This window comes from Oncorhynchus mykiss, chromosome 24, assembly GCF_013265735.2.
Source record: "Oncorhynchus mykiss isolate Arlee chromosome 24, USDA_OmykA_1.1, whole genome shotgun sequence".
NCBI lineage: Eukaryota > Metazoa > Chordata > Actinopteri > Salmoniformes > Salmonidae > Oncorhynchus > Oncorhynchus mykiss.
In genome coordinates, this window is record NC_048588.1 from 16,954,096 (window position 1) to 16,975,278 (window position 21,183).

The following is a 21,183-nucleotide window of genomic DNA, read 5'->3' on the forward strand; positions in this document are numbered from 1 at the left end:
TGATTGCCTGACCGTCTTGGTTGAACTGAACCGCGGTCAGACGTCAATCAATAGCTGATGTCTTTGCACTGTAATGGGAATGTGACTGATACATCTGGCCCTGTAGAGGACTAGGTAATGGGTAGCAGGGTAGGGTGAGCGCTATCTGCCATCTCTGATTCACTTTGGACTCTGCTGGTCTCCACTGGGTGGGTGGTTCATTACTGACCTTGCACTGCAGAGGGCTGAGTGTAATGACACACATACTTGCACGGACACATAGATACACGGACGCTTCCAACTCATCCATATATTTATATGTACATATTCTCATTCACCCCATTATATTTGTGTGTATTAGGTAGTTATTGGGGAATTGTTAGTTTACTTGTTAGATCTCACTGCAGTGTCAGAACCAAAAGCACAAGCATTGCATTAATTACACTTGCATTAACATCTGCCAACCATGTGTATGTGATAAATAAAATTATGAAATAACACATATGGAATCATGTAGTAACCAAAAAAAGTGTTAAACAAAAAAAAAGTGTTAAACAAATCAAAATAGATTTTATATTTGAGATTCTTCAAAGTAGCCACCCTTTGCCTTGATGACAGCTTTGCACACTCTTGGCATTCTCTCAACCAGCTTGATGAGGTAGTCACCTGGAATGAATTTCAATTAACAGGTGTGCCTTCTTAAAAGCTAATTTGTGGAATTTCTTTCCTTCTTAATGCATTTGAGCCAATCAGTTGTGTTGTGACAAGGTAGGGGGTTATGCAGAAGATAGCCCTATTTGGTAAGAGACCAAGCCACAATGTACAAAATAGTACAAATAAAGAAAAACCCTAGAGTGTGTCCAAACTTTTGACTGGTACTGTATGTATGTGTTGGGTTGAAAACGGAGGTCAAATTTTGGTAGGACCTTGTATGCAATTGACTAATAAAGTGATCTTAGTGAGTTGGGATTGGCCAATAGAAACCCTACATGATAGTGCAGTGTGGTGGGATTGGATCTGTCCAGAAGTCAGGTCAAAGATGCCAGTGAAAAGGCTTATGGGAGATTGAACAAATACAACAATAAAGGACTGAGAAAGGGAAAGAGAGAAAGTAGACTAGACAAATCTATTTCTGGTGAGAGGTTTTTTCAGACCCAGAGATCATGAAACGAGAGGAGGTGACATCATGTAACGGAGAAACTTAGCAGGCTTAATGTGAAATCAACCAGGCTCAAATGTTGTCATCTTTAACATATTTCTCAATATCACCCTTATTTTAACCCAGGGCCCAAACAACTCACTCTTACAGTTTAACAACAAGCACAAGATGTACTCTCCTACCACCACCCTGCTATCAAATATAAAATCAGACAGACATTATATGAAAGAGGATGTCAGATTAGAAAAGTGTAGTGAATTAGAGGTGTCTCAGTAGATCATAAAATAAAGGATATTCTAAGGTGAGAGTTTAGAGGGCTAATTGGTTCAAGAGGCAAAATCCTAGAGGAAACCCTGGTTCAGTCTGCTTTCCACCAGACACTTGGAGATGAATTCACTTTTCAGAAGAACAATAACCTAAAAACACAAGGCCAAATCTACACTGGAGTTACTTACCAAAAATATAGTGAATGTTCCTGAGTGGCTGAGTTCCCATTTTGATTAAAATTTACTCTAAATCTATGGCAAGACCTGAAAATGGTTGTCCAGCAATGATCAACAACCAATTTTGACAGAGCTTGAAAGATTTTGAAAATAATAATGGACAAATGTTGCAGGTCCAGGTGTTGAAAGCTCTTAGAAACGTACCCAGAAAGACTCACAGCTATAATCGCTGCCAAAAGGTGCTTCTACATAGTATTAATACTTATTTAAATGCAATATTTCTGTATATTTCTGCACTAAAATTTCAAAAAATTATGTTTTCACTTTGTCATTTGTGTGTATATTGTTGAGAAATAAAATCGATTTAATCCATTTAGAATTTAGGCTGTCATTTTATTTTATTTTATATTATTAGGAACCCCATTAGCTAACGCCGTTGCGCTAGCTAATCTTCTGGCGTCCAACACCAATTATCGAGACATTACAAACCACAACAAATCAAGACTTCACAATCATTCAACAAGTAGACAATACAGACAATTAAATTACCTGACAGGAAACACATTTAACATTCAGTTGATACTTTCTATTTCCTGTCCAGTCCTTAGATGTTCTTTTATTTTTTTCTTGAACGTTGATTTACTTTTTGCCTGAGAAATATGGATTGGTAAAGAGTACCATTCAGCTACGGCCCTATATAAAACTGTAGATTTAAGGCGATTTGAGCTTGGCATGGGTTGTCTTTGCTGCCCTGAATTTGCCGGTCTGGTTTGGTGGTTATGCATGTTGCTAGTGTGTACTAATTGGCCTGAAAAATATATATATATATTTTTTATATAACATTCCTAAAGAAAATCAGAAGACTGGAGAGTAATTTGTTTTTAAAGTGAAGCCATGAGAGATTCTGATGCATTTGGATAATATTCATACAGATAGAGCAATGAAGAGCTCATCTGGCAGCCCTGTTTAGAGCAATGAAGAGCTAATCTGGCAGCCCTGTTTAGAGCATTGAAGAGCTAATCTGGCAGCCCTGTTTAGAGCATTGCAGAGCTAATCTGGCAGCCCTGTTTAGAGCAATGAAGAGCTAATCTGGCAGCCCTGTTTAGAGCAATGAAGAGCTAATCTGGCAGCCCTGTTTAGAGCAATGAAGAGCTAATCTGGCAGCCCTGTTTAGAGCAATGAAGAGCTAATCTGGCAGCCCTGTTTAGAGTATTGAAGAGCTAATCTGGCAGCCCTGTTTAGAGCATTGAATAGCTAATCTGGCAGCCCTGTTTAGAGCAATGAAGAGCTAATCTGGCAGCCCTGTTTAGAGCAATGAAGAGCTAATCTGGCAGCCCTGTTTAGAGCAATGAAGAGCTAATCTGGCAGCCCTGTTTAGAGCAATGAAGAGCTAATCTGGCAGCCCTGTTTAGAGCAATGAAGAGCTAATCTGGCAGCCCTGTTTAGAGCAATGAAGAGCTAATCTGGCAGCCCTGTTTAGAGCAATGAAGAGCTAATCTGGCAGCTCTGTTTTGAGCCATTTGGAGATTTTTGATATCTGTCTTTGCTGCAGAGTGTGATAGATGTGATAGGACCAGGGATTGAATCACCTGATTCAGTGTGCTAGATGTTACATGCTCTGAACATGTTCTTGTAACAGCAATTCCCTTACCCATCTTAATAAACAATATTATCTATGTGTTCTGTAGTTTATTTTTTTTATTTTTAATTGCTCTAAATGCATTCTATTCATCGACAAATACAATTGGGGATCATCAGCAAGTATACTGTATATCTTGAACCAAATACAATACATTTAGTTTTAGGAATGTTCAATGCCAATTTATTCATATCAACCCACTCAGACACCATTCTTAGTTCACTGCTCAGTAGGGTTGCAAAGGGTCATAAACTTTCCACTAAAATTTCCCAGACATTTTCCATGGGAGGTTAAGCCCGGGAATTTTGCTTAAATTCATCAAAAAAATTTGCTTATAACAGTGAACCTTTTTTTGTGGGATACACATAAGGCAATTCTAGGTCTTGTGGCATATTTTGGTTTAACTATCCCCAATTCAATGGAATTGCAACCCTCTGCATGCACAGTGCACTCTTCCATCACATGTACAGCTGATTCTCAAGATCTTGCACACTAATGAGATGCTATTGAGCCCACACTACTACAATGTCTGAGCCAAGGACTGCATGCTTTCTGGTAAATTTTGATTACAATACTGGGTGTGGTGAATATATTTTATATGACATACATTTGGGTTTGAGCTTGCTTGAACCTGCTAACTGGGGTGTTAATTCACCTGTTTCCATACATGTTTCATTTTAAAACATGTATCTTACAAAAGGAGTTGTTTAAACTAACTGCTTAACTATTTATCTGTACATGGAATTGTATGTTTTTTTTTTAAACTTTTTTTTCTAATCTTTACAGGAAAATGCCACAGGCACTATCTGATGCGTGGAGACATTTCACTGCAGCTAATGTAGAAGGAAAAGCTGTGTACATTTGCAAATACTGTGCCAAATCATATGTGAAGAATGCAACAAAGATGCAGAATCATCTGGCCAAGTTACCTCAGGACTCACAACAACCAACCTCTGACAAAAGTCCCTCTACCTCTATTCAAGGTGAAAATTATGAATCAGACACTTTAATGATAGCAACAGCTCATGGTCCTCCGGGAATCAGAAGTGTTTTTTGACTCAATGGAGGAACGTAGTCAGAGAAATGCTGATGAATGTCATGCTTGAGCTGTGTATGCAACTGGTTCACCCCCGATGCTCACAGGCAATGTGTATTGGAAGAGATTTCTGAATTTCCTTTGCCCAGCATACACTCCTTCAACCAGACATGCTTTATCTACTCATTTGGTGGATTCAGAGTTCAACAGAGTTCAAGTGAAGGTCAAGCAAATCATAGAGAAAGCAGACTGTATTGCAATCATCTCTGATGGGTGGTCAAATGTTCGTGGGCAAGGAATAGTTAACTATCATCTCCACCCCTCAACCAGTATTCTACAAGAGCACAGACACAAGGCACAACAGACACACCGGTCTCTACATTGCAGGTGAGCTGAACGCAATCATCAATGACCTGGACCACAGAAGGTATTTGCACTGGTGACAGACAATGCTGCGAACATGAAGGCTGCTTGGTCTAAACTGGAGGAATCCTGCCTTCTAGGCAGAGTTGCAAAGAAAAAGCCATATCTCGGACAGGCCAATAAAAAGAAAAGATTAAGATGGGCAAAAGAACAGACACTGGACAGAGGAACTCTGCCTTGAAGGCCAGCATCCCGGAGTCACCTCTTCACTGTTGACGTTGAGACTGGTGTTTTGCAGGTACTATTTAATGAAGCTGCCAGTTGAGGACTTGTGAGGCGTCTGTTTCTCAAACTAGACACTAATGTACTTGTCCTCTTGCTCAGTTGTGCACCGGGGCCTAAGACTCTTTTTTCTATTCTGGTTAGAGACAGTTTGCGCTGTTCTGTGAAGGGAGTAGTACACAGCGTTGTACGAGATCTTCAGTTTCTTGGCAATTTGTCACATGGAATTGCCTTCATTTCTCAGAACAAGAATAGACAAGAATAGACTGACAATTTCTTTCTGGCCATTTTGAGCCTGTGATCAAATCCACAAATGCTGATGGTCCAGATACTTAACTACGTAGTCTAAATAAGGCCAGTTTTATTGCTTCTTTAAATCAGCACAACAGTTTTCAGCTATGCCAACACAATTGCAAAAGGGTTTTCTAATGAACCATTAGCCTTTTAAAATTATAAACTTGGATTAGCTAAAACAACGTGCCATTGGAAGGTAGATTACCTTAGGGCCAGCCTTTGGTATTTTAGTTTCCTAGTGAGTGCAACCAAGTTATGATTACTGCAACCCAGTGCCACTGATACAGGTTTAGAACAATGTTCAGCCATGTTAGTAAAATTGTGATCGATACAAGTTGATGATGTGATACCGGACCTATTAGTGAACGTTCTGATTGGTAATGTCACAACTTGGGTCAGGTTACATACATTGGCAACAGAAATACGTTTTTTTCTCATTGGACAGTTGGTGTTCAAAAAAAAAATCTATATTCATATCTCCCCAAAAATATATTTCCCTATTTTCATCAGATACCTTATCCAACATTTCACAAATTACATCGAGATATTTCACATCAGCATTAGGAGGCTAATAGCAGCAACCAACTAGTATAGGTTTCAAATGTGGTCAATGCACCTGTACCCATTGCGCCTCTAATCCAGTCAACATTAAGTCCTTACGTTGTTTTGCTGGAATATGACTCTGGATCTAAACTGCAACCCACACATCTATTTCTGTCCCTCCTGAACAAATTGTGTCCGTGTATAGAGATCTCAGCATCCTCAATAGAAGAGTCAGAGTGAGTCTCTGATATTGCCAATAGATGAATGTTGTTTGATGCGCTAGACAGCATATTTCATGAATTCTGTTCCTTAAACTGCATATATTCAAGTGAGCAATTAACAGACCTTTCTTTGGTAGATTTACAGTATTTAAATGTCCAATCATGAATCAGAAGTTGGAATCTCAGTCAGTCAGTCAATGTTAGCGTCAGTCAGTGTGTGTGTGTGGCTGGAATTACTTGTGTATGTCCCCTTGGGAGGGTGGGTGAACAATCAATTGGTCATACATCAGATATGTCATGTCACCTCGTTCTCTTGCAGCCTTCATAGCTGGTATTAGTTCCTTTCTTCTTTGACGGACTGCATCGGAGATGATGAAGATGAAGGACCATTTAAGGCATTTGGCTTTTTCAAGGACTGCAAGCTTATCCTTGAACCTGAGGAATTTCACTACAGTTGGCCTTAGTCTGGTTCCATTGGTACCACTAGAGACCCCTGGCTTCCCAGACAGGTGAGCACGTTCCAGTTCAACATGTTGATCCGATTGTAGCTCCTCAGAAAACAGCTTTTGAACTTTGTCCTCTGATTCAGCTCATATCTCACTTTGGCTCTCCTGGATACCATCTATTACAAGATTATTTCTCCTCAATTTTCCATCCAGGTAATCAGCATTCCCAGACATGTTCTGGAGGCCCTCCCTGACTGTGGTGATTTCATTCTGCCTTCCCAGACATGTTCTGGAGGCCCTCCCTGACTGTGGTGATTTCATTCCGCATAGAGGAACAGTTTCTGGAAAGTGTATCTTGTGTGGTCTTCAATACATCCACATCCTTCTGTGTGAACTGAAGGCTTGTTTTAATGTCTTGTATATCTTTAGTAAGGTAGTCCAGCCGTTTGTTGGTAGACTCCATTATCATTTGTACGAAGCTTTTAAAGTTATTGTCCTGCTGAAGTATAATTTACTTATAGGAAACTCTTCTCCAAGAGTTAATGTACCTGCCCAGCAGAGATGTGATCCTTCGTCTTTTTTCAGAGGCATGACAGTACTAATTGTATGACGAGTCCACTATTCACTCCGTGAAATGAGAGACGCCGGCAGTAGAAAACTCTGTAAATCAGTACTCCTAAAACCGAGACAAATAGCGCGGCCCTAGCCACAAGGGCTAACCGCTTAGCGTGCTTGGTATCCGTCAATAGTAGACCAGGTTGCCTAGCTTGATAGCTAGCAGCTAGGCTAGCTGCTCCGGCAATGTAGTACCACCTTGTTTGAGCACGGATCCCGGGACATATATCAGCGGTCCCAGCGTTAACGCGAACTGCGTCCCAGGATCCAGATATGAATAGGAAAACTATTGTAAACTTTTATAATCTAACTAGGTAGTTTGTTGTTAAAAAGTGAAACAAACCGAGTCCCTAGTCTTGTACTGCGCAACGTGACATCAACACGTTGTGCTGTCTAGTATACACATACACATGTAATAACACCAACTGTGGAATAAGTCAAGGGCTATGAATACTTTCTGAAGGCACTGTAGCCTATAGTTTAGGCCTACTCTACGTGCTCAGCCATGCATTGAACTGTCTTTTTTGCAAACAGTGATTGAGTTATATTATTAGCCAAAATTATGACTATCCAATCTACTCATCACATTAGGAATAGTAGGCTATCTTACATAAGTCTGCAAAAGTGATGATGAATGGAATGCTTTATTATAAAAGTGTATTTATGGTGAAAATTAGCTTCCCCAAACTTGACACTCATGTGCCGCCTATGCCGCCTGCCTACGGCTGATTTGCAATACAAAATACCTATTTCCATTTCTATCCATCTGCGTGGGCAACCCTTATGGCATACTGAACACAACATAGCTCATAAACATGGATTAAGTCACCACAATATTTCACCCATTTTGATATACTAAAGAGAGAAACCAGGTGAAATCCCACTTCAAATGGCATGATGGTAATATACCACATTTCAAAGTGTGACATGCTACTGCTGGGGAGAATGCAAATGGTTACCGCACAATTAACAATATTTCTCACAGGCTACACTCACGTTTTTATCTGCTCTTTATGCAATGCAGGCGTGTCTTTTTCACAATGTAGACGTTGACATATTTCCAAGTACTCTTGGCAGAAGCTTTAATATTATCTGTCTGGTGGCTGAACCCTGCTCTAGTGACTAGTAAAGTTATTAAACCCATTTCAGAACAACCCAACACCCCTGATCAGAGAAGGGAAAATCATAGAGTATGTCCATCCTCCACATGTCCTTTCACCACCTCTCAGACTGTTCTCTTTACTTAAACAACAGTTAATGACTCTCCCTGGAAAGCTTACAGGGATGTGTAAAGCATATGGTATAATTACAGGTACTGTAAAGTGGAGACCAGTGTCTGTGTGGATGTTGTTGGGGAAACCATATCCGACAGACTGTAACAGGAGTGTCGTATCAAGTCTGTGGCTGATTAGAGAGATTGACTGGTGAAGACAGAGAGGAGAGGGATACCTAGTACTGTAGTCAGGAGGATCTAGTTACTGTGCTGTTTGTGGTGGAAGACTATCTTACCATGATCAGGCCGGTTGTGATGGGGTCGTTGCATCCATGGCACAGCTCTCCGAACTTGGCCCAGTAATCCTTCTTGCAGAAGAGCCGGCCCTCCTTCTGATAGTACCAGTGGGACAGGGAGGCACTGCACTGACAGCATCTGAACAAGGAGAGCGAGAGGAATTATGTGCATGTTTGTAAGTATATTTGGCAGAGCTGACTTCATAAAACTGAAAATGCCAGCTTGAAAATGCCTTTCAAAGTTCTTTCCTCGTTGCATCAATCCTGGCAGTGCTGGATTTGGCCTCCCCCTCTGCACAACATTTAACTTCTCGTTGAAAGTTAGTCTTGAAAATGACGATGCTAACAAATTAGCCACCACATCCTCCTCAATAACATCTGCTACAGTTGCCACCATTGTCACACAGACTACAACAAAAGCATGGGAAAACTAGCCTACTGCTCACCTATTGGCTCATCAGTAGTGACATGCCTAGGCCTTCATGTTTTTTTCCCAAATAGTCCCACCCATTGCACCCAAATGCGATTGGTTCATTCACTTGTCACTCCAAATGTCTGCTCTAATAAAGCTTCTAAAGATGATTTTTCTACCCAGGGAAAGTATTCTCTTTCCAACAAACTGAAGAGATGAAATCAGAAGATCATAAAAATTATTCCAAATATTAAGTTGAAATTAAAGCAACATTTTATTTAAAATAAATTATCTGAAGGCCTAGAAGGCCCTCAGGCTCACCCACTGATTAGAGCCCATCAACGGGCTAAACCACTGACATGTGTCTTACTGAAGGTAATGCATCAGAGATCTGAAAGTGATGAAAGTTACATTTCCTTAACCACTAAGACTAAAGCAACACTCCCACATACATTAAGTGCTAGACCAAAGTGAGATCACAGATAAGACACCTACACATGGCAATGCTGTCCAAACACAACATCCAACTGTAACAACATGGTTGTTTATCCAGTGGCTTTTGATCCACAAAACTAGTTTCACACACACAGACACACACACAGGGGAATGCCAAGGTAAACATTACATCACCATTATAATGTCGACTACGATTGAAAAGTGATTCTATACATTCCAATAACATTTGATTTAGAATAAAACATCTCAGATATATAACCACATGTATAAACCATGTGGTTCAAGCCCTGAATGCTGACTGGCTGACAGCCATAGTATATAAGACTGTATACCACGGGTATGACAAAGCATTTATTTTTACTGTTCTAATTACGTTGGGAACCAATTTATAATATTAATAAGGTACCTCGGGGGTTTGTGGTATATGGCCAATATACTACGGCTAAGGGCTGTATTCCAGGCCCTTAGCCATTGCTTATTGGCCATATACCACACCCCCTCGGGCCTTATTGCTTAATTATATCATAGACATAAGGGGCTATCTGCATGTTGAGATCTTAAGGAATGGACCTACCGCTATCAGTAACAGTACATTAAGAGAACTGATAGTGAGATATCTCTCGCAGGGAGAGAAGAGGAGAGAACAGGACAGAGCTGAATGATTTGGTAGTGATGTCAGGCAGATAGAGATCATTGGCTGATAGACAGGGTTGAGTACTTAGGAGTGAAGGGGAGAGGCGAGGAGATGACAACACAGACGACAACACAGTCACTAATCACAAAGACACACACACCAGAGGAGGCTGATGTTAGGAACTATAGTCGGACGGTATCAAATACATAAAACACTCCGTTCCACTGATTCCATTCAGGTCATTACTAAGAGCCCATTCTCCTATAGCTCCTCCCATCAGACTCCTCTGACAAACAGACACACACTTCCATCAGCCTTCCTGGTCCCTTGTCTCCTCTCTGGCCTTCCTCTGCCAAACAGCCAGTGATCAATAGGAACAGACCTGGGGGAGTCAGGGGGACTGTTGGTCATTAATCCCCATCTGCTGCCTCTCTGCTGGGCTACAGTACATCCAGACCAGAGGCCTAGAAGGGGAAAGGAGATGGGGCAGTGGGGTAAGGGTATGGGGTGGTGTAATGTTAACAAATGAATCTTAGGGGCCTAGGGACTGTGGGGAGGGAAGCCTAGGGAGAGGGAAATGGGAACGGGACCAGAAGGGGAGTGGGGATGAGGGCATTGGGGTACTGTAAAGGATGATGGGGGGGAAAGTGAGTGGAAACTCATTGAGGCACTGGAGGGGACAGATCATTTCCCATGGGTTTCTGCAGTTATCATCAGTCTTCTTTAAGTCTATCCAGGACACACATGCATGCACCCCTGCAGAAACACACACAGACACTAAATTTACAAACACTGACATGTACTCACTGAATTGCACACACAGTGAGTGAACATGTGAGTGTAATGGTCAAAGACAGAGCTCCCACTACTAGACCCTGATCCTGCTGCATGCAGTATGCTGAGCATGTGGTGTGACGATAGGAGGCAGAAATGGGTCAAGGGTAGCCAGAGGACAATCCCAGCCACACTACTCTACCTAGTCAGCAGTCCCGTCTTCCAGCTGCACCTCCCCCTCTCTACTGCAGAGTCCCTGCAGCCTCCTGCAGAGTCAAAGTCATAATTGGGCCTTCTCTACACACACACACAGGCATATCAGTACACAAAGGGCTTCAACGCTATCGAGCTAAATCCAAGCTGGTCACTTTATCAGGGAAGGGCATGTAGCGCTGAACTGTACTGTAGCAGAACACCATATGAATATGTTACCCACAGTAGCAGGCAATAGTAGTAGGATTACATGCGAGTAAAAGTGTGAGTGTATGTGTTTGTGGGATACCCTTTGGATTTGTGCCTGTGTGCACACGTCCATGCCTGTGTGTGTGTGCGCGCATGCGTGCGTGTTTGCATTACAGGGGGCACATAAGAGGATTAACTGTTTGAAAGACCCAGAGAGAGACTCTCTAACCCATTGTACCAAATACCCCGCTGGATGACTAAGAGCTTGCCCTGAGTTCAGTACTACGACTTCTTATACACCAAGGGCGCAACTGTGGGGGGACATACACTACATGACCAAAAGTATGGACATCTCATTCCAAAATCATGGGCATTAATATGGAGTTGGTCCACCATTTGCTGTAACAGTGCTTTCGAAAAAGTATTCAGACTCAGACTTTTTTCACATTTTGTTACATTACAACCTTCTTTTGAAATTCCTTATCAATCAACACACAATACCCCATAATGACAAGTCAAAAACAGTTTTTTTGAAATGTTAGCAAATGTATAATAAATAAATACACTGCTCAAAAAAATAAAGGGAACACTTAAACAACACAATGTAACTCCAAGTCAATCACACTTCTGTGAAATCAAACTGTCCACTTAGGAAGCAACACTGATTGACAATACATTTCACATGCTGTTGTGCAAATGGAATAGACAACAGGTAGAAATTATAGGCAATTCGCAAGACACCCCCAATAAAGGAGTGGTTCTGCTGGTGGTAACCACAGACCACTTCTCAGTTCCTATGCTTCCTGGCTGATGTTTTGGTCACTTTTGAATGCTGGCGGTGCTTTCACTCTAGTGGTAGCATGAGACGGAGTCTACAACCCACACAAGTGGCTCAGGCAGTGCAGCTCATCCAGGATGACACATCAATGCGAGCTGTGGCAAGAAGGTTTGCTGTGTCTGTCAGCGTAGTGTCCAGAGCATGGAGGCGCTACCAGGAGACAGGCCAGTACATCAGGAGACGTGGAGGAGGCCGTAGGAGGGCAACAACCCAGCAGCAGGACCGCTACCTCCGCCTTTGTGCAAGGAGGAGCAGGAGGAGCACTGCCAGAGCCCTGCAAAATGACCTCCAGCAGGCCACAAATGTGCATGTGTCTGCTCAAACGGTCAGAAACAGACTCCATGAGGGTGGTATGAGGGCCCGACGTCCACAGGTGGGGGTTGTGCTTACAGCCCAACACCGTGCAGGACATTTGGCATTTGCCAGAGAACACCAATATTGGCAAATTTGCCACTGGCGCCCTGTGCTCTTCACAGATGAAAGCAGGTTCACACTGAGCACATGACAGACGTGACAGAGTCTGGAGACGCCTGCCTGCAACATTCTGCTGCCTGTAACATCCTCCAGCATGACCGGTTTGGCGGTGGGTCAGTCATGGTGTGGGGTGGCATTTCTTTGGGGGGCTGCACAGCCTTCCATGTGCTCACCAGAGGTAGCCTGACTGCCATTAGGTACCGAGATGAGATCCTCAGACCCCTTGTGAGACCATATGCTGGTGCGGTTGGCCTTGGGTTCCTCCTAATGCAAGACAATGCTAGACCTCATGTGGCTGGAGTGTGTCAGCAGTTCCTGCAAGAGGAAGGCATTGATGCTATGGACTGGCCCGCCCGTTCCCCAGACCTGAATCCAATTGAGCACATCTGGGACATCATGTCTCGCTCCATCCACCAACGCCACGTTGCACCACAGACTGTCCAGGAGTTGGCGGATGCTTTAGTCCAGGTCTGGGAGGAGATACCTCAGGAGGCCACCTCATCAGGAGCATGCCCATGCGTTGTAGGGAGGTCATACAGGCACGTGGAGGCCACACACACTACTGAGCCTCATTTTGACTTGTTTTAAGGACATTACATCAAAGTTGGATCAGCCTGTAGTGTGGTTTTCCACTTCTATTTTGAGTGTGACTCCAAATCCAGACCTCCATGGGTTGATAAATTTGATTTCCATTGATAATTGTGTGTTTTTGTTGTCAGCACATTCACGTATGTAAAGAAAAAAGTATTTAATAAGAATATTTCATTCATTCAGATCTAGGATGTGTTATTTTAGTGTTCCCTTTATTTTTTTGAGCAGTGTACATGAAATATGACATTTATGTAAGTATTCAGACCCTTTAATCAGTACTTTGTTGAAGCACCTTTGGCAGTGATTACAGCCCTGAGTCTTTTTGACGCAAACAAGCTACAGATCCTCTCAAGTTCTGGTTCCAAACTTCTTCATTTAAGAATGATGGAGGCCACTGTGTTCTTGGGGACCTTCAATGCTGCAAACACTTTTTGGTGCCCTTTCCCAGATCTGTGCCTGGCATCCTGTGACCTCAATTCCTTTGACCTCATGGCTTGGTTTTTGCTCTGACATGCACTGTCAACTGTGGGACCTTATATAGACAGGTGTTTTCCTTTCCAAATCACGTCCAATCAATGGAATTTACCACAGGTGGACTCCAATCAAGTTGTAGAAACATTTTAAGGATGATCAATGGAAGCAACTGAGCTCAATTTCAAGTCTTATACCAACGGTTTTGAATACTTATGTAAATAAGGTATTTCTGTTTTTTATTTGTAATACATTTGCAAACATTTCAAAAAACCTGTTTTCGCTTTGTCATTAAGGGGTATTGTGTGTAGATTGCTGAGGAAAATGTTTTATTTAATCAATTTTAGAATAATGCTGTAACATAACTAAATGTAGAAAATGTCAAGGGGTCTGAATACTTCCCGAAGGCAATGTATAACATTCTCCACTCTACTGGTAAGGCTTTCCACTAGATGTTGGAACATTGCTGCGGGGACTTGCTTCCATTCAGCCACAAGAGCATTAGTGAGGTCGGGCACTTATGTTGGCCGATTAGGTCCGGCTTGCAGTTGGCGGTCCAATTCTCTGTGGAGGCCAGTCAAGTTCTTCCATACCGATCTTGACAAACCACTTCTGTATGGACCTCGTTTTGCGCACAGTCATGCTGAAACAGGAAAGGACCTTCCCTAAAATGTGGCCACAAAGTTGGAAGCACAGAATTGTATAGAATTTCATTGTATGCTGTAGTGTCCCTTCAATGGAACTAAGGGGCCTAGCCCGAACCATGAAAAACAGCCCCAGACCATTTTTCCTCATCCACCAAATTGGCACTATGCATTGGGGCAGGTAGCGTTCCCCTGGTATCGGGCAAACACAGATTCGTCCATCGGACTGCCAGATGGTGAAGCGTAATTCATCACTCCAGAGAACGCGTTTCCACTGATCCAGAGTCCAATGGCGTCGAGCTTTACACCATTCCAGCCGATGCTTGGCATTGCACATGGTGATGTTAGGCTTGTGTCCGGCTGCTCGGCCATGGTAACCCATTTCATGAAGCTTCCAACGAACAGTTCTTGTGCTGATGTTGCTTCCAGAGGCCGCATGGAACTCAATAGTGAGTGTTGCAACTGAGGACAGATGATTCTGTGAGCTTGTGTGGCATACCACTTTGTGGCTGAGCCGTTGTTGCTTCTAGACTTTTCCACTTCACAATAACAGCACTTACAGTTAACCGGGAAAGCTCTAGCAGGCCAGAAATTTGACGCACCTACTTGTTCATATGACCGTGCCATGTTGAAAGTCACTGAGCTCTTCAGTAAGGCCATTGTACTGTCAATGTTTGTCTATGGAGATTGCATGGCTGTGTGATCGATTTTAAAACACCTGTCAGCAACGGGCGTGGCTGAAATAGCCAAATACCCTAACTTAAAGGGGTGTTCACATACACTATATATACACAATTATCTACATGTTAAACATGAACAGGCTGAACTGGCCCAGTAGCCCACCATCCACCACACAGAAAACACAATGGTAAATATAGACGTGATAACGTGAGATGAGTAATGGTCTGTGGTGAAGACCAGAATGAGATTAAGGGCTGCGTGTCAGATACACATAACCAAAATATTCGGAGACAAAATGATGATCTGAACCAAAGGAATGGTTCCAGAGAAAGTGTTTACTGGATATGATACTGATATGAACTACAAGGCAGACCTCTTATCTATTCATATCAAATGGTCATGCTTTTGTCTTGCCCACGCAGCACAGGGTTAGCTAAGTGCAGGGTTCGCTGAAAGCATTGAGAGAAAGAAAAGAGATATGAGAAAAAAGAGGAGGGAGGACATGCTGTTGGAAGCGTAAGGGTGGAGTTAAGCAGAGGAGAGAGAAGAGGTTTAGCTCTGCTGAAAGAGATAGAAGGAAAGGATATGTCAGGACAGGGAGAAGAGGCGCAATGCTTAAAGGACAGAGAAAGAGGACGGTAGAGGCAGGGAGATGAGCTATGCCAAAAGGATGGAAGGAAAGGGATAGATGGGTTTTTACTTGATGATTTGAGTGACAGGTCCCCAGGGCTCTGTCATCAGGGTCAGAGGGTAGAGAGAGAGGGTAGGAGAGAGAGGCACTGAAAGGAGGGATGAGCTGAGGGAGAAGTGGAAGGATGGAAAGAGAGATGAACAAGAGGCTGACAAATGACTGTTCCATAAGCAAACAGACAAGCAACGAGGAAAGATCCCAGATTCTGAGATGCCAGACACCCAGCTGCAACCACCTAGGAGAATATAAACATCTAAAGAAGGGGGGAGAGGTGAGTCACAAAATCTGGAGACCCCTCTTTCACCCCTTTATTCCCAAATGGAATCAGCCAAAGTGCCTTGTAATAAAATGTATTAATTAATTAAATTAATTATCCTTGACCCCCCCCCACCCAGCAAAACCCATGTTATATTAAATCACCACTCACATAGAGACAGGGAGACAGACTGATCAAACCACTGTATTCATACAGAGACAACTGTTTGACCAAAACACCGGATTCATAGAAAAAGTGAGAATTAACTAATCCATTCACTTCATATATATTAAAAAAATTATATGTAAACTCTGTGTAATCAACATAGTTTGCCTATTTTTTTTGCATAGCATTGTGATCACAGTTATTATCATAGATTCAGATATTATCGCATTAGACTGATGTTCGTATACTTTAGTTATCTTATTTACAGCCTTTTGGGGACCCTCTGGGAGATTTGTCACCCTGGGGCAAAATATTTTAGTGGCCACTCTCTTGAAGGTGGAGAGAGAAAAAAAAAGTCAATTCTACACATTTTTCCATGGGTTGGAGAGAAAACGTAGCAATTTATGTATAATATTCCAGTTTTACAGCTAATTTCCTGCAATTCTACCCCTTTGGCCATGGGGTGGGGAGAATTTTTATCAGTTTAAAATGCCCACATGAGCTGAAAGACAATGCCCATACTTACCCATGATGTTGCACAACAATTTAAGTCAAAACATCATAGTTTTAGTCAAAGTATGATATATTTGGGGTTGATGTGGAAAATCCGAAGCGGTAACTTCTGATTTTTTTCGTGACAAGGCTATGTGTTTCCTCTGATATGACATGCTAATACTTTTCAGTCTACGTTTATTTTCAGGGCTTGGTTTTATTTGAATGTTACCACCCACCAGCATGTCATTATTTATTAAATCAGAAACACCTGCAAAGTCCTTCTTTCATGAGTCGCGACTGAGCTGAGCAATATAATACCAAACAGCTTTTTGCAGTAGACGCCTGAGCCATGGAGCAAATTAAAATAGAGGGTGCAAACTTATGTTTTTACACCTCTACTTTTTACCAGCAAATTATCATAATCCATTTTAGTCATTCAGCGGACACTCTTATCCAGAGCCACCTACAGCAGTGAGAGCATACATTATCGTACTTTTTTCGCACGGTTAGGCAGTGCAGTTAGGCTATCCATATTACCGGAGCTTCATCTTATTATTTTTATCTAGATGGCGGATTTGTGGTTGCAATTTATGGAACATGCCAAAATTTTGGAGATAACAACAGATGGCAAAGTCAAATATACTGGCTTCCCCTATCCATCCGTGGCAAAGTTTTCCCTAAATACTTATGACAAATCCAGAACCAGCCATAGCCTAGTCAGCTGGCGAATCTTTTCAATACGGTGTAGCAACAACAGATAACATTAGGCAGAGGAGGTTAGCATACTCGGTATCTACACTGACAGCTATGTTGTTATTTATCCACTACACCTGGAAAATGTTCCCACCCCCAATCATGAATATGTATTAGCAGCCTGCGCCATTCTTTGGAGGTGGAACCTGAATGAGAATTTCGGTTATAGGACAGGAATTTCCTTTGAAATATGGGCAGCATTGCCCTTTGGTGGGGGCCTTAAGCTAAATTCCCCAAATTCTACACATTTTTCCATGACTAATGCCATGTTAAGATCATATCTGCGTGAGAATGCCTAACACAATCAATTGGGGCCCACTGGAGGTCAGGGCCCCTGGGCACATGCCCTGTGTGCCATGATCACTACAAGTTTAAATAGCTGGCTAGACTAACTATCAATCAAAAAATATATGGCTAATTTCTAATTTCCTAGTGGACAAGGGGCCCTAAGCGACCAGCTTATGTTGCTTATACCTGGAGCCGGCCCCTCTGCTTTACCATGCAAACCATTTGACCCAGGTCAATATCTGACCCAGATCAACAGCTTCCAATGATTTTAAATGGATATCAAAGCAAAGGATTAATGAATATAATAATTGTGTTTGTTTACATTAATGAAAGTATGCCAATTTGACCTGTCACTACGGTAGGTCGCTCTTTGATTTAGCTAAAGGTAGAGGTATTGATCAGGAGGAGTCACACACACACACACACACACACACACAGCATATTTATTTTACTATCCTTGTGGGGGGCTTAAATTAATTTCCATTCAAAATCATATTTCCCCTAACCTTAACCCTAAACTTAATTCTCACCCTAATAGTAACCCTAACCCTAAACATAACCCCTAAGCTTAAAAGAGAATTTGTCCTCGTGGGAAACGTCCCATAAGGGATCATTTTCAATTTTTTACTTTCCCTGTGGGGAGTTTTGGGGATTTCCAGTAGCCACGAGAATAGTAATACAAGCCCACCCACAAAGGTTTCAGACTGAGTAGACAGCGGTTTCCCCAGTTCTCCAGGGGACAGACACATATAGCTGGAAAGTTTCCCCACATGGTGTAGGAGTTAGAACCACTACCTAACATGCCATAGCTGTGTACTATGATCTATTGGTCACCCTGTAAACCAGTACCATAGTCTCTAACTAAACAATAGCAATACTGTAAACTGTTTTTTCTGTTTCTAGGATTAATGTTACTGCAGCACTCACATCACATACAATGTGTTGATTCCACTGATAACCCCTCACATCACTGAGTTGAATGGAGTATTGCTTGAGATGACATTTCAACACAAAAATTGGCATCACAAGTCAACCGTGCAAACTATAGAATGTTCACGGTAACCTAAAATACATAGTCTATGTAACAATCAGACTCTCTGGTGGGACTCTTCAAAATGTCAGTCTCGTCATCCTTTTTCTCTGTCTGGATGACAGAGGTCATGGTATGACGTGGGCAGAGACACCTCTGAAGGAAGCGGGTCATGTCTACAGGAAGGGCTCTCTGTACTGGGCAGGGGCGGAGAGGACAAGAGGAGAGAACCTCCAACAAGGTGTTGACCGATTTTAAGGTTTAAATATTTTTTAAGATGCAGCATTATGAAAAGCGCAATAAATCATGTGCCACACATGTAGCCTCCCATTTCTCTCTCACACAAACACAGAATAATCTATTTTGCGTGTCCAATGATCCATCCTCTGTCCAATTCCATACATCTAAAAAGATGTCAGACATACAGTAAACCGTGTGGTCAATCAATCAATATTCCACAATCCACAGTTGAACGAGCAATAAATTGCACTAAAGAAATGAGACAACATTATTAATTAGTTAGCATGTCTATTGAATGCTGATGTATTTTAGAAACAAATTACAATTTGTTTTTAATCAGTTGGTTGATCAGTATCTAAAATGTAATTTGTGTCTATATTACATCCAGTGCTTGGTAATTTGTGTCTATATTACATACAGTGCTTGCTGTTGTTGTGAGTGGGTATTGCCAGCAAGACTGCAACCCACGTCCGAGCATGTGACTATGAGGAAATATGACCTAAGTCTTATGAGAGGGGGCCGAGAAAGAGAGGGTGAGAGAAAGAGAAAGAATGAGAGTGAAAGATATACAGAGAGAGCGACAGAGTATGTAATGGAAAACAAGATGAGGAAACGACAGCGTCAGGGAGACCAGGGAGACACCTCTCCTGTTCGCATCTTGTCAACAAGCCAGTAACGTTTCCACTGGAAGGGAATACCAAGACAGGGATAGAGGGGGAATTCCTGGCAGGGGGCCAAGTTCTACCAATCTTCTTCAGTGGAACAAAAAAAAAGTTAGAAAGAGAGAGAGAAACCCACACAAGGGCGACAACCAACAAAATTAGATACATTCATCACAATCCCAACCAACCTCCCCCTCTCTGCACCCCCTTATTGTCATTCCGCTCTTCTTTATCATTCCTTCGTTGCCGTCTCCCCAGACACCCTTCACCCCAGGGCAGAGCAGTTCCCAGACCATGATGTCACACCCCTCACAGAAAAAGCATGACCTAATCCTCTCGGTGGCCCCTCCCCATTGGGTGTTTTCAAATCCTCCCAGGAAATCCCGTAGCCAATCAGACACAGGCCGAAACCCCTCGCCTGCAATTGCAAGCTCAGCAAAGAGCACGCATAAACCCTCTCAGTGCCGGGCTCAGCTATCCCTGGGTCAGCCATCCCCAGCTCTCAAGAACAAAAAGATCAGGGAAAAGATAGTCTGTGCATTTTCATGTGGTGGAAAAAACACAGTGGTTGGCTGGGTTGAGTTCTAAGATGGCTGCTGAACGCCCGGTAGCTTTTGTCAATGGGGAACAGTTTTTGTTGTAGCACCGGCAGTCTATTGGTCTATTAAGCAGGGGCATTGCAGGTAACGGAGCTTTGTTGAGCTGTGTGGTGGCTGTATGCTGGGGGATAAATAGTATGGCGGCTGGGGGTGAATAGTGTAGATGGAGGCAGTTTCCTTTGTGCTCGCTAAACCCTGTGTCTGTCTGGCTTTCAGCAAAGCTATCTATGCACATTCTGTCTGTCTGGGGCAGACTGGACTGGAAAAAGAGAATGGCCGGTCATTCTTCAATGTTCCACGACCATGGGCAAAACAAGACATGAGTGATGGAGACTATCAGGTGCCAACAACATTGGCCTCTGGTCCTGTCCTAGTATCAGTGAGTAGTCACTGTTCAGAGGACCACAATGAATAGAAGTAAAAGTACAACTTTTTGTGTTCAGCATACAAATATGTTGAGTCCTGGATGTTGGGCAATGTTGGACTGATATAACTGGTAAAGTGAATGACAAAGTGTAGAAGTGAAATAGTGAATACATTCTATAACTGTAACACTGGGATAAGGGAGGTCAAATATCATTTCTGGAAGTCTGATAAAAGGCTTGTATTACAAGGCCAAAAGTTTAAAGCTTGGGAGTGGGATTTTAATCAAAAGAAAGAACCTACATGTATAGACAGACTCCCTTTTCCTTTGTAAATATCAGATTAACAATGGAAAGTTAGTCGGTGTGCAAAAAAACTTTATTAAACAGAACTGCATGTTCTTGGTTCTGGAGACAGAACAGAGACACAGTGTCAGTCAGTGATCTGTCTAAATACAGAGTGTGGGGGGGGGGGGGGGAATAAACCTGGCAGCACTTGATGACTTGAGAACAATTTCCTCAATAATCCCTAAATCCACAAACCAGATGAATTCCTGAAGTCGACCATTTTATAAGGAGCTTTCGAGCAAGCTAGCCCTGAGCCATTTTTGTATTTTTTTTTTAACTTAACAAGGCAAGTCAGTTAAGAACAAATTCTTGAACGAGGCAATTCAGTTAAGAACAACGACGGCCTACCAAAAGGCAAAAGACCTCCTGCGGGGACAGAGGCTAGGAT

The 21,183-nt window shown here is 42.4% G+C and overlaps 1 protein-coding gene across 4 annotated transcripts in view; it reads right to left on the reverse strand.

The window, feature by feature from the left end:
• Window positions 1-21,183, reverse strand: part of LOC110503880 (LIM domain kinase 1) — a 72,187-nt gene that overhangs the window by 32,989 nt on the left and 18,015 nt on the right. For all 4 annotated transcript variants that reach the window (XR_005039323.1, XM_021582494.2, XM_036961281.1 and 1 more), the window contains one exon: window positions 8,530-8,668. Coding sequence is in view for 3 of the 4 variants with exons in the window: in XM_021582494.2 (XP_021438169.1) it covers window positions 8,530-8,668 (139 nt within the window). In the remaining variant the exon portion in view is untranslated. The remainder of the gene's footprint in view (window positions 1-8,529; window positions 8,669-21,183) is intronic.